The sequence below is a fragment of the Ceratosolen solmsi genome, unplaced genomic scaffold (assembly GCF_000503995.2).
Source record: "Ceratosolen solmsi marchali unplaced genomic scaffold, CerSol_1.0 scaffold11, whole genome shotgun sequence".
Classification (NCBI taxonomy): domain Eukaryota; kingdom Metazoa; phylum Arthropoda; class Insecta; order Hymenoptera; family Agaonidae; genus Ceratosolen; species Ceratosolen solmsi.
The window spans coordinates 11,512,531-11,528,356 of record NW_011948416.1 but is presented as its reverse complement, the minus strand read 5'-3'; the positions used below and the strand labels follow the sequence as shown (position 1 = coordinate 11,528,356).

Below are 15,826 nucleotides of genomic sequence, written 5' to 3'. Positions count from 1 at the left end.
TATTGAAAAGCTTATTTTCTTTTTCGATGGTTTGTGGACCCAGTTTTTTGATACACCATTGAAAGGTTTTTCTTTGTTTCGAAGGATTATATTACAAAAAAATGTTTAGAAACGTTTCTCCGATTGTTCTTTCTCCGTCATACATTTCAAAAACAAAAAAAAAACAAAAAAATTAATATTTAAATTTTTTATAATTTTCAAACATTTAAATTAAAGTAATCGGTCATGATATTTATTGATTTTTCTCTCGTAGAGTTTTATAATTTGCCGATTTTATTTATCATATTATATTTGTTGACAAAGAATTTCGACGATTTCTAGAAAATAATGTCCTAAAATAAGTATATGAAGCATATCCTTACTAAAAAACTTTATCAATTACTGAAAATTAAATATTTCTCAAAAGAATTTTTATAAAAAATTTCCTATTTACTGTTCGTTAAAAATTCATTTTAAATTCACAATTTCAAATTAGTATATTGCAAATACCAATGCAGATATTTGGTAAGGCCTTAAGTTTTCTATAAAAGCTTGTAGAATATAATTTAATTAAATACACAACTTTTGCCATGAAATTTGACGAAGAATGTCTGGTTATCCGTAGAAATACGGCAATTTTTGTTTTGTTTTTTTTTTGTTTTTTTTTGTTTGTTTTTATATTATAAATAATGTTACCTACTAAATAAACTTAAGACGAAGCCATTCTGTACTAGCTACTTTTATCAGTAATATGTATATGTGACGTATAAGAATAGAAGATATAGAATTTTTTTTTATTTCTACTTTAAATTTTATTTCGACGGTAAGTTTATAAGCTCAATTGGAGATGATTTAATATTAGTCATTCGAATTACCTTAATATTAAATTATCAAACGAATGAGAAACACTTCGTATATCTTTATAAGAGATTGTATGAATTAAAAAATGTTTTTCCATATTAAAAACTGTAATAGGTTTATTAATACCCAAGCGGAATAGCAATACCATAAAATAAATACAGATATGCTTTGCTGGTATTTTAAATGAAAAATTTGCCACTGCATACACTGTTGCTCTCTCATTATAATAGGCAATTAATTTTTGTAGAAATAAAGGTGTTCCCACTAGAATTTGGAATTTTGTAAAAGCCAAGTAGAATTTCAATGGACGAGATTTAAATTTGAAAAGGCGCAGGGCAACGCTGTCCCTCAAAAAGCGTGAATCCTCTAAAGGCCAAAGTCCATTAAAAGAAGTGAAACAAACATGCACTACGTCAAACATCATGGACGGACCACTTACGAGTGCAGCGCGAGGTGCATGGGAAAATCCAGTAGGTGGAAGGAATACCCGGAGCATCCGGCGGTTGCAGCTGTAAAATAAGGTCCGTCTATTAATCGGGACGGCCCATCGCGAATTTTACCGGCTGTTGATTGATGGCTTTTGTCAGGGCTCCGCGCGGTTACGGCCAACCGATCGATTGCCCACTCTCGTTATTTTTCCTTCCGGTTTTTTTCATTTCTCATTTCGACCGCTCGATTGTTGGTACAAGTGTAGTTTTTTTTCAGTTTTCAAATTCTCCTTCGTCATTTAACTCGGCGCTCGCCTTTGCGCCGAACGACGAATTTTATACTCCTGTTTTTCTCTCTTTTTCTCTGTGACTTTTTTTGGCTTTTCACGTTTTCGGTTGGCCATTTCGTTGAGATGCGGTGAGGAAGCTTTTCACGATAATAGACCGCGATTCGTCGATACGTCGAGTAGCGCATGCCTCCATTGCTTTTGATGTCTCGTTTGAGCGCACCTACCTCTTGCGTGCCCGACGTATAAATAAACGGGGATTGGAGCAGCGCTGGCCAACGTTTCTTGATTTATTTGATAAATAAAGATATCGAATCTTTGAGCACTTGTACTTGGGATAGCAATTCGATTATGCCTACAACGTTGCAAGGAAATTATATTCGTTTCATCAAATACCTCTATTCCATGCTTACTTTTTATCCAAAATCCATCGTAAAATTATTTTTATATTTATTTTCATTGTTTGCAGACTGATATTCTCGTCGATGCTCGACACATTATTTGCGTTGTTCATTTTCATTATTGAGGGATTATATTTTGTCCAAAATGTATGTACAAGCTAAAAAAAAAAAGCTACTTTCTAACGGAAAAAATTGATGCATTGCAATATTCCGAAATAGTTATCATGTCGACCAACAGAACGCGATGCACATTATCTCTACGATTTACATAATATATAGATAAACATTTATTTTTCATTTCCTTAGATTCAAATTTGTCAGAATTTTTATAATATTGACGTATTATTTCGGCTATGATAGGATTTAGTTTCAATCTTATGATTTATGTTGTTAAAATTGGTGTATTAAATACATGCACTTCATAAATAAATGTTGCCTTCTTACTAATGTTAACATATATGGGTTACTAATGTCGATTAGGACTTGTAATTTTTCTAAATAATTAATAAACTATAGAAATAATATTATAAAACGATAGAATTTTTATTAAATTTTATCTGGTAATAAGCGTATACAATTTTTTAAATTATTGATTAAATTTATGAAGACATAAAATCTACAAAATTTGGTTTAATTAATTCGCACTAATTGCCTTTCAACTGAAAAGGCTTTTGATTAATAATAAAATAATCAAATTTATATCTTTCGTTTCGACAAATTATAACAATTTTCGCATACAATAGCCTTATTATCTTTATTTCTTTCAACATAATTCTAATATTAAAGTGCAAACATATTAAATAACAAAAGCAACCTCTATAAAAGTTTAAACATGAAAGAATAAAATTGCATATATATTTTTTTTTCCTGCATTAACAATTTTTAAAATATTTTTATTGCGTTCAATATTTATTTATATTACCAGAAGTTGTATGTAGATAAAAAATTCGAAATTATCTTTGAAACAACAACTAATTTATCTAAAATTATGTATATTTAACACAAAAAATTTTTATTTTTACTTATTACATTAAATTAAAGAAATAAAGAAAAAATTACTTAAATTAAAGTTAATTATATATACTATATTGTAAAGGATTTTTCAAAGGAATTTTAACAATTATTATGATAGATAAGTAACATGGATTATTATAAATTTGATATATTTTATTTTTTCTTTTTCTATTGTTATATTTTGTAGAAGGTGAATAAAAATTAGTATCTACATATCTGATTCACATATACATTTGATGTTGGAATTTTTAATTCGTCATATTCATTCTTTTAAAGGCACTTTGGACCACAAGCAGGTAGAAATTGATCCAAAAATTCGATACAGTGATGTTTATTTTTAAAATCTGTTCTTATAATTATATGCATAATCCACATGTGCATCTAATGAACAGATAATAACAGTATTCAAAGTAATCTTAAAATTAATTAACATTTTATAAATACGCGCTCTCTTTATAAATTCATTTTTTTTAAGTGAAGAAGTGATCAAAATAATTTTACACAAACTCATTTTTATATTGTAAACTGTACCGATATATATATACATATATATATATATATATATATATATATATATATATAAACATTTAATTATATCAATATATTGTTTGGCATGCATTATTCTGTTAAGGATTGAGTCTAAACAAATTTTACTCCCTTCTATTCGAAGGTTTTAAACAGTGTATTAAAAAGTATATTTTGTATTTTGTAAATGAGCTCAAAATACTTTATCGTAAAAAAAGTATTTTTCAATAATTTATTTATAAGCATTTTAATCAAAAATGTAAAATAGATTTTAATTTCCATTTATAAATATTGTGTATGGAGGCATATTTTCTGTTTAATTATTTTTCCGTTGTATATTAGAGTATGTAAATACTTGATTCAGAGGCTTGTTTCATATCAACCATGAAATTACTTTACTTACTATTTTTGTCGTATATTGTGGTTACTTATGATAATTAAAAGATTTTCATTTTTGAAAGTTTCTTAGGAACTTCACTAGTATTCTTATATATTTTTGAATCGTTATTATACATAATGATTACTATTAATTATTATTGTGTATAATTACTAAGCAGATAACATAATAATAGAATTGATCGATAACGATTATTATAGTCTATTAATTACAAAGCAGATAACGTAATAATTTATAGAATAATTTTGAAATTCAAGATATAAAATTTTATTATTTTAATTCACTTGGAAAGGGAATGAATTTTGTTATTTTATAATATTATTATTAATTTCAAAGTGTTAGTACAAACAGCATTTATTTACATATATAACGTAAAAAAATTTTAGTCGAGTGAGTTCAATCAAACATGGAAAACGAAAAGTTGAATCACAATTGCAGATAAATTCTTTCAATTATCTAGAGCGGTAAAATTGAGGCGAACAAAGAAAATACATAAATAAGCTATCAACTCTATAAATATTAGGAAAAACATTAATGTAAGCTTTAGAGAGTAACGATACCACGATTACCATGTCCACTTCAGAAAAGGAGAAATACAATGCAGCTACTCTGTCGTGAAAAGCTGGAGCACGTTTGCATGTACAAAAGGAGACGACGACTAGGGCAAGGCATGTTCAACAATCTGATCTATCGATCGATTGATTGATCATGAGATTCAAAGAAAATAAAAGGAACATACGAGGGTTGGAAGACTGATAGCCCACACACATACATGTGCATGGAAATAGATGTAATAAAGTCAGCAAGGGCGTAACCGATGTAACCTGAACAAGACAGGAGGGGCATCGGAAACTTGCATTGGCGGATTTTTACGAATAAATACGTTTCAGATTCGAAAAATATTATAGATTTCTTTCCTGACCAGATATTTTATCTCCTTTTTGCATTTATTCATGTCCCCGGTTTTACTGATTTAAACGTAAGTTGTGCTGCAAGAAGTTTTTTAATGCTACTTCAATTATTATTTTATTGAAACTAATATGGGATTTTGAAGAAAATTGGAGCTTCGCTGTAGTAATCCAAACCTATAGTAAAAAAATTTTCAAGAAAATGCATTAAAAGTAATTATAATATATATATATATATATATATATATATATATATATCAATTTTTACATCTGCTGTATAAATAAGTAATTATTATTCGTTTAAATTGCTTATTATCCTTATATATTTGTAAAATAGATACAACGAAACTCTGAATATTTCCAAAATATATTTAATTTTGAAAATAAATTAATATATGGATGAATTTGTTTAATAAAAGTAAAGTACAAATTACAAATTACAATGCGGCTGAATTTCAAAGGATAATTTTAAATAAAATTTTCGATATGGTATTTTTTATATGCTAAAAAATTTACATTTATATCATAAATGAATGAAGCATCATACAGAAATGTGTAAGATATTTTTATTGTCTGATTTTCATGTAAAATGGATGCATTTACAAACTTACTAAACTAAAACTTACCAAAATTACTAAAGCCATAATGTTGTCATGAAAAAGAAAAAAAATAGTGTAACTTACAAGAGTTTTTTCTATTCGTCGATATATTTTATAAATTCGTACGTACCTGTTCTCATAGCACGTATAATCTAATTTAAATTTTGCTTGCATAGAACTTTATTTCAGATAAATATTACAAACTCATTAACTTTCAAATAATTTAAATATTTCAAAATACGTTCGTTGTGATATTGAATCGTTCTCGCAAACTATTATGCACAAATATAATTTTCAATCAAATGGGACAATTTTCATTTCGGCAACAGGCACATTTTGTACATGAATTAATAAGTTTTTATTTTTTTTTTAACTGGGATTTATTTTCTCATTTAATGTATAGTCCTCGGTAACCATGCTCATTTAATAAAAAAAACCATTAAATGCATTGCTAAATCGTGCGTATACATTCGTGTGCTCTCGATTTGGAATAAATACTCGGCTTTTCGATTGACGCCATTTCGATTAAAAGTTATCACTTTATGATCGCTATTACGATACTTACAGAGCCTCTCACTACTATTTCAATAATCCAAATAAATAAAGAGTATAAAACTACGTAGCAAAATTATACAGTGATTACTACTTGTGCTAATAAACTAGGTAAACAATGTTGTAATTTCTCACGAAAAAAATTGAAAATTTGGTTCTTTACGTCCCCCTCCCCCCATTCTTATGAGCCACTATTTCCTTTCAACATTTTTATTATGCTTACACAGAGAAGGAAAAGCGATTATTACAAATTTTTCATATCAAATTACTTTATAAAGATCTATTCATTGTGTAATGAGTATTGCAAGTCCAATTCATGCTACGGGTATGAGTGATAAGAGTAAAAGATTCATCCAGCATTGATGTGTGAAAAAATTTAATTTCTCTTTCTTCGACCTAAGAGCTGAGATACTATTACTGTTACTTCAACGTGAAAGATCAAAATAAAATGTTTTTTCTCATTCTATTCAACTGCCTGAGGGGAATGAATCTAGTATTGTGAGCACGTCATGGGAAATGCTTTTTTTCACGAGACTTGAATTTGGTCGGCAATCATGGTTTCTACCAATTCTATTATATTTTATTATATTTTATTTATTTGTCTAAAGGGTCTACTACAAACACTTAAGCTCCACGCGGGTTATCCACTGGACCTTGTCAAATGTAACAACGATTTTGACGTAAGTATTTACAGACGACAATTGCATCGATTTTTCTCTGTAATCTGGTAAGCGTACTTAAAATTTTTTTTAATAATATAATAATATATCGTATTTTATTAAGAATATTCAAGTTGTCCAGTTGTACAAGTCCGGTTGTATAATTATAAAAGAATAATTATCTTATTTCAAACTATAGTTATTGACAGCTTTTAATATATTCTCCATAGTTTATTCATATAAAATTTATACTTTCAAATAATAATACTTTCGTTATTTCCAAGAGAAAATAATTATTGGAATCTTTATAAAATGATATTCTCAATATGATATTAAGGTAATTTCTTATCTTTAAATATAGTGTTTATGTAGAATATTATTATATATTATTATACTAAGAAATCATTATTTAATTAACTTGATTTTCTTTTCACAGTGAATTGGCAATTAATTTAAAACTAAACATATATTACATTTTTTATTTAAATTATACATCAAATCAAGGATACTTACAATTATAAATAACATCAACTCAAATTTATTTAAGAAAAAAGGAAGTTTTATTCGAAAATTTATATCATTCCATATAAAATAGGTTAAATTACTTTAATTGCGTAATATTTCCTTTATAATCTGCTACATCGATCGTATAGGAAATAAAATGCATTCCATTTGGAAAAATATCTCCAACATTAATAAGTAAATACTCAAAGAAACCAAATTTTGTTTTTCAGTTTTATCGATAAAAATACCATTTGCATTGAAATAATATATTTTTTTTTTAAATAAAGCGTTTAAAATTTGTTAAAATCGTTCTTCTTCAATACACGTAAATGTACTATTAATATTAATATTCACATGAATTTTCCACTGCTGAATTTATGTAAGAGGATACAAGCACAAGTATATAAGAGTAGCTAAGTAACTGTAACTACATGCGCCATGCATTATAAATCGCAGGTCCCGTAAGCACTGAGAAAAGGTATCAGCATACTTATAAGAACCATACACTTATAAGCATAATAATGATAGTAATAATATCTTCCTACTTTCTTGTAGAATATGAATCAGAAAAAAATACAACTGACGCGTGAAAGAGTTACTATTTATTAGTCAATCATTTTATATTATTCGTCTTCCTATTCGTCTCCCAATTATTTCTCCTTTATACTCTAATAACGTTAAATTTATTACATAAAAAGTATTTTAATAAAAAATTGCAGAATAATAATGATAATCAAGAAACAAAGATTTAATCTCAATAATATAGAAAATTGAAGCATATTTCCAAAAAACTTTGAATAATAGTTTTATCGCTACTTGCCGTAAGTTCCTGTGTTTCCTATGTTCCTATATAAAATATTTAAATTTTTAAATTTTGTATAAATTGCATAGTAGATTTCAAAATTATTTTGTCGTATAATAATAATATAATGCATATTTAAATTAAGTTAAATTACAACCTGATATAATTATATTTTTAATATAATGCGTTAAAATAGAAGCAGATACATATTAACATTATTTTATATTCTTAAGAGAAAGAAAAATATTTGATAAAAAAAACAATATTCGAATAATAATAGTGATAATAATAACAATAATCATGATGATGGTAATGCTGCTGATAATAATTATGTGAAAAATAATATAACTTCCAATAATAAAATTATTTAAAAAGAAATGTTTTTAAATAAAATGTCCTATATAAATACAAATTTGTAAACTAAAATGGATTAATTTAATTTTTTGTTTTTTTTGATTAATTAAATAATAATAAAAAACAAATATATATACGTATGTATTTTAGTAATTATTGTTTGTATATTCATCAAATATTCTTTCAATTCAGTTTCATTGATAAATAATATTTCATAGTTACAAGACTTTTCCATTATTCCAATAACGAAGTATTTATAATTTTACTTAACTGTAACTTAACTATAACTTACTTTTTTACTTACATTATGTATTATAAAAATTTTCATAATTTATCAATAATCATTAATATCTCATTAAAATTTACGTACTTATAATATAATTACTATGCAAATTATTATTTGTTAGTTAATTTCTACATAACTTTTTGTTACATATTGCATTTATTATTTTGTAAGGTACTTTTTAATACGTCACTGACTAAAGAAGAATACAATACACTGCGACAGTTAATTTACCAATGTGCATTGAAATAGGATTAGAAAAGTTTTAATAATTATTTTTAAAATTATACGTATCATACTTTTTCTGTTTTAATTAAAAATACACTAAACAATATTTTTTTATAATCGAAGATTCTAAGTTATTTATTTGGCGATCCTTAAGTTCAATTATTATTTTTTCCATATATTAATAAACTAAATTAGTATAATTAATAGCTAATTGTCCTAATTGTCTTATTTATATAATTACTTTTTTCTTTTAAACGTATTTAAAATTAACTGACTAATGATGACGCTAATGTGTCGAATGGAAAATTTACTAAAATAATTTCTGTGACATTAGAAAATCGTCAATACGTTATTATTTATGTTATCAGTTATTTTAATCAACCCTTTCACAGCAATTTCCGTTCGAGAAATTCAATATTTTTCATGATTAATTTAACATCGTTGTTCAAAAATACAGTATTAGAAGCTATTTGTTCTCAAAATTTATCTAATAACATATCTATCGAAATTTCATAACTATTGATCGTATATCGGGCATTAATTGTAACACTAAATCGCATTTGGTAAATTATTGAAAATTTACGTTATTTCGTTAAGTTATTTAGTTAGAAGGCCCAGTTTTTGGAGCGTCAAGGCATAATTTACTTAAAAATGACAAAAGCCTTCAAGTAAGTCACATCCAAAGATAAATATTGATGAACGATGTGTCGCGTGGACCCAAGTGGCGCCGCACTTTACCATCCACCACGTCGTTCATCGTAAAATTCCCTTTAATTTTCAAGCCACTTAGAGGCTCATTATAGTTGAGCGGTGGCTTAAAGCCAACGAAACGATAATATCAAAACATAGAAAAACACACAATCACCGCCAGCAACTGTTTTATTGCCTTTGCGGGGTCGACGCAGTAACTGGTGTAGTCGCTCTCGGCCGCTGACGAAGGGATGTTCACCCGTGGGGTAGGGGTGGGGTGGCGATCGTGGCGAGGCAGCTCTAATAAATCGGATGATTCGCCAAACCGAACAAGTTTAATTTCCCTCCTTCCACTTGCACCCGGCACCGCTCACCTGCGGCTTCGTACCGCAGACGATACCAAGCGCTCATGCTCCTTCGCCTCGTTGAATTGGAAACAGCACGGGGGAGAAAGACAGTTCTTTCCTTATAATTTTATAGAAGATAGTAAATTTCATTTTATGGTGCTGGCCACTATTAACAAAACGTCACGGTTTTACAGTAGTATCTCCAAAGTAATAGGCAAACACACAATGAAAAGAGAACATTACAGCTATTTCATAGAAATTACGCATTAATTTGTTTACTATTAGTATCTGTTGTATGATTAATAATAATTGTAATAAACCCTTGAAGTTTATAGTATAACCAAATGTATATAGTTTAGTGTGCGATAATCGGAATTCGTTTATTAGAAAAAGTAATTAATAGCATTACGACTATTCAATATTATTCTCATTGCGGAATAGCATAATTTCGTTTTTTTGTCAAAAGATATTAAATTAAGATAATTATTTATTGCTAAAATTCTAAATATCAACTAGTAAATGTGTCATTTCGAAACTTCTTAGATGATCCAATTATTTTAATTTTTAAATCTAATTAAAATCGAAAATTTCAGTTTTCCATCAATTGTTATTGAAAAATTTATTCATTAAAGTAATTATAATTATGATTTAAAATATGAAAATGAATACAAAAAACAATCTACATTTAAATCACTGGAATTAAGGAATATGCCTTTCGCTAAATCGCCATTTAGTGCGCTCAGAAGATTCCAAATTGTTATTCATGAATTGAGCAGTATGAAAGACCACAATAAAATGATAAATGCGTTTATCTATAAAGTTATTGTTTATATATTCAAATAAAATAAACTTCTTTTCATAAAGTAAGATGATATAAATAAAATGTGTTCTACTGCCATAGTGAAAAAATACGCAATTAAATATTTATAATAAACTGACAAATAGCAAGTAAAATCTGTACTTTTTTACTCTCATGTGCTGATCTTTATTTATATGGTTTGTATAATTTAAGAAATTATGTACAAGCTCAAGCTGTAAAAATTTGAATGTTTTATATTTATTTTTATTTTTTTATATTACCAATTTATTTATGAAATTTTTCTGAAATAATTCAACTGTCAATACGAAAATGGAGATAGGATTTTTATTTTTAGACGGCATATTTTGTGTTCAAATGCGAGCATTTGATATCGAAAGTAATTGAAAAAATTTTCAAATGAATGGATGTTATCATACTGATCGCTTTTGAAGATTTTTCACAAATATTCGCTTATGTTTTGAAGTGCATATGTAATCTAAACAAAAATCTTTTCTCAAATTATATACTCCTATATATTTAAATGTAATTGAATCACTGTATATTTCATATTTTATTATAAATAAATATATCTCTTTGATATTTTCAAAGATGATTTATACAAATAAAATGCTTAAGAATCTTGAGTCATCAATATTTTATTAATTTATCAGTAATTTTTTTCAATTTAAAATTAGATATAGTATGTCTGTGTGACTAGGCATTGTGTTCGCGCGCGCGCGCGTGCGTGGCTGCGTGTGGGAATTTGCATACGTGAGCCGATGCGTATGCGAGAGCTGTATTTACGTGCTTGTGGATCAAATATCTTTATACGAAAAAAATTACTCGCGCGTAAATACAGCAATTTATAACGTATTACGAAAGTGTTTTAATAAGATGTTTTACTACAAATATTTATTGTATCGCTGAAAAATGTTTCGAAAATATTTTCTAAAAAATTATAAATTCAGATTTAAAGGATTATTTTTTTGAAATTCCCAACTACATAAACTATGTCAGAGTTTGAACATGAAATTCGCACATAATTATTATTGAAATATAGAACATATCTATGTATAAATTTCTGTTGGATATCTAACACTACAGTGTAGTTTAATATATTAAGTATGAAAATTAACGAAGTTCATATAATGCCGGCATTAATAATCAAAATAATTGGAATATTGAATCCTAGAAATTTATCAATCTTTGTTCGCATTTATTATGATGAAAATCTATGTCAACGTTAAGTTTTGGCTTTGACGCAGCTTATTGATATTCCGAGGAGTATGCGTAAGCAAATGCTTGTACACGCACGTGGGAAGTATATACAGGATAACGCAAATACATCAAAATCCTAACCTATTTTGAATATATAAATATATATTTACGCAATGCATATTTCTTACGAAACGTCTATAAACATATTCGATATTAATTGAGAATTTATTGGAGAAGATTAGTAATTGTTGGCTGATGGTTGCAAATCGACAGAAAGGAGTTTAACTTCGAATTAATTTAGTCAAAAGTTATGGCATCCTATGCGAATACTGATAGATACTACTACCCGGCAAGTATGTTAGTATCGTGAGAAATCCTATAGGAAATGAAATATTAATTTGTGACAGATATTTGATTTATGGTTGTGAAATTGCTGCTAACAGTAGAAGAACCTTCAATTGGAAGAAATATTGGTTATCTTGTTGTTTTATTGTTAATATTGAACAAATTAAAATTATATGTATATACTTGACAAGTGCATATTATTTTAATAAAATGAAAGAATAATAAACATTAAAATATAGTTTGTACATTTGCATTACTGTTAGATCAATATATTTTATTATATTTTTTATTTCCAATTAATTAATGGAATGTTTAATCTTATTAAGAATTAATATTGAACTAATATATATTCAAATACTTTCGTATTTGTATTAAAAAATGGATATATTAATTACAAACTAAATTAATATAAACAGAAAATGATTAAACAGCATGAAGGTGTTAAAAAAAATATATACGTTATAATTTTTTACTACGTACTTTTTATTAAATTAATAATTTTTCAATAAAATATTAATTGTATAATGTATTCATTGTAAATGGAACAACAATATGCAATATTGATAATATCTAAACTGCTGACAACATATTTCATGCATATTAAATGTAAAAACAGTCTTTTAATAATTACAAAGGTTCATCAGCTGTAGACTATGAATAATATTCTAAATTAATATTGTAAAATCTTATAGATTCAAGTTTTAATTGTAAGATCGAATGAATGATTTCTTACAGAGAAATATAAAAAAAATCTAATTAAAATGAATTTGAATATTACATAAATCAAATTCTTTATGATATTCAATATACTTGCAGTTTCATTTATCCACTCCATAAGCATATCTTATTTCTATAAAATTACACTGATCGGATTTTTTAGTCATTTGCTTGCAAATATGATGTTGGCGAAAGTTTTAGTCATGAATTATCTAATAAAATTAAAATCCATCATAAACTATTATCGAAATATAATTTTTAATGTCTTGGTAAATAATGTAATTATTACTCATATTGGTCATTATTGTATTTAGCAATGGAGTTTAGTATGTTTGAATGATTGAAACTGCAGAGCAGTTAATTTATCAATTCTAATGTATAACGTAACAGAGGGACATAAAAATATAAAACGTGTCTTAGTTTACACACTACACAAGGAAATAATTTTTTTTTTTAACACTTTTAAAATTGTATGATTATATAAAGATTATGAATACATATATCTGTATATATATATACGAATACATAATAAATATGTCAGGTATCGAGTTAAATTAAATCTGAGACGTATAATATAAGAGAAATGTTACTTTTTATACCAATCCTATAAAATCAGAATCACGGAAAAGAAAGTCGAAATTGACGGAGCTTTTAAACGAAACATTTTCACTGTCGGAATCACAACAGATATTTCTCTCTCACTTTTCTATCTCTTTCTATCGCTCTTCGCACGCTGTCTTTCATTCTTTCTAAATATTTCCTTCTGCCACTCACTCTTTCCTACCTCTCTATATTCCTTTCTTGCTCCCTCACCCCTCTTTCAGTTCGTCTCTCGATCGAATTCTTTTTTGCTCTTTTTTCCCTTCAAAATATGCTTTTCCTTGGAAACAAGTTAGACTAAGTTTTGAGGATTGCGAGAATCGAAAGTTCGCACAGAGATTCCCACTTTAACGGGATAATCCTCGGTACTTTGCTTTTCACGCATCGTACAAATGCAGAGTCGTTTTCTCAGTTAGCTGAGAGAAAACTTTGCTGTTTCCGGGACATATGCACGGAGATGCCGGATGTTTTCTCATAATGAAAGTTCTCAATTCGATTATGAATTTTTTCATCGTTTGTTCAACACCTACGATTTCACCTATTTTATTTAAATTTTGAGTTACTTTATTTTTGAAATATTTTAATTTTGATGTAAACGATATGAATTATAAGTTTTCCAAAAACAGTAATATATTTGTTCATGAAGAAATTTACTTTTAAAAAACTTAGACAAACTTCCAGTTACAATATTAATTTTACATGAAAAGAATTAATAAATGCTGAAGGAACTTGAATAATAAGAAATAGTTTATAATTTATGTATTGATAAAATTTATATATACATTTATAAACAGTATTTTTAGAATTTACATTATAAATAATTTCTTGTATTAATAAAATTTTATATATCTGATTTTACTGCCAAATAAATAAGTATTATATCATATTCGGATTTATGAAATTCGAAATTCTTCTTTTTAGTCTAATATTTTAAGGCTGTTTAAACATTTTTCACATAATTATTTAGAAATATATTACATTTCAGTAAAATACTTAATAATTTAAATATTTGATAACAAATAAAGCTGCTTATTCTGTCAATTTCGCTATAATATGTTTCCAGCAAAAAAAAAATTATTTTGTTACAAAACTTGCAAATATTTATATCTATGTTTTTATGTAAAATATATAGGATACATAAGCTTTTACAAAATATTTACTTTTATAGATAAATAATGTAAAATGAATAGGTAAATAGTATATAATTACATACGTAAGTATGAAAATACCAATACTTATATCAAACAAAATACATTTTCGAAAAAATTTTAAATAATTAATAATTATATAGTAGTAGTAAATATAATATTAACATTATAAATAAAACATTTATACTATTTATTAAGAATGATTAAGTATTTAATAAATATGTGTTTCTGTTATAAACTTTAATTTTTCACATTATACCGCTTTAGTTAAAAGGAAAACTCATTTCCTAATAATTAGCAGATATAAATTAAGGCTTTTTAGAGCTTTTTTCGATTATTGTTTAATTTGTATTGTAAAAACTTTATTCTTTGATTGTACGATTAATGAATAGATGAGATTTTCTGCTTGAGTAGCTAGTTTAGCTATATTCATTAATATATTATCATTTGCGTATGAATATCTTTCAGTAAGCTCCAGTGAATTTAAAAAACAAAATTTTAAAGGATTTGTAATTACAATAAGTACTTTAGATTTGAAAAGTTTGTGTGTTAATGAAAGTTTTAGAATTTGTTAAAAAGAATTTTTATTTCTATAAAAATTTTTATTAAATTTTGTTAGCGTAATTTAAAGTTAACAAATTATATTTTTATTATACTTATCGTGTTTGGTTCTCAAAATATATATACGATCGAATTAAAGTATTGACTAAAAATATTACAAAATATTTATATATATATATATATATATATATATAAATTATCTGTATATATAAATATACATACTTAAGTATAATATATGATAATATAAAAATATATACAATAAAAAAATATTACATTCTTGTATAGAATTCCTAACTTTTCGAATAATTTACAATTAGATACAATTAAATATACATAAATTTACAACTAAATAATGAACGAAAGTTTGATTCAGATAGTAATAAGAAAATATGTAAAAAATATTATCTGACGTGTGACGAAAGAAATGAAGAACAATATGAGGAGGATAGAAATAATACAGAGAGACAGGGTAAGAGAGCATGAAAGTAACAATGACAAGTACAGCTGCGGGAAGAGGGAACAAGACAGTGTTGAAAAGTAACCATAAATAAACACAATTCAAATTGTAGCCTCCCCCCCCCCAATAAAGAGACATACACAATTAAAAAAAAAAAAGAGGG

At 26.2% G+C, this 15,826-nt stretch overlaps 1 protein-coding gene across 1 annotated transcript in view; it reads left to right on the top strand.

The window, feature by feature from the left end:
- Positions 1 to 15,826, top strand: part of LOC105359519 (collagen alpha-1(XV) chain-like) — a 214,275-nt gene that overhangs the window by 193,590 nt on the left and 4,859 nt on the right. Inside the window, exon 5 of the mRNA XM_011496133.1 lies at positions 6,560 to 6,631. Within this exon, the coding sequence (XP_011494435.1) occupies positions 6,560 to 6,631 (72 nt within the window). The remainder of the gene's footprint in view (positions 1 to 6,559; positions 6,632 to 15,826) is intronic.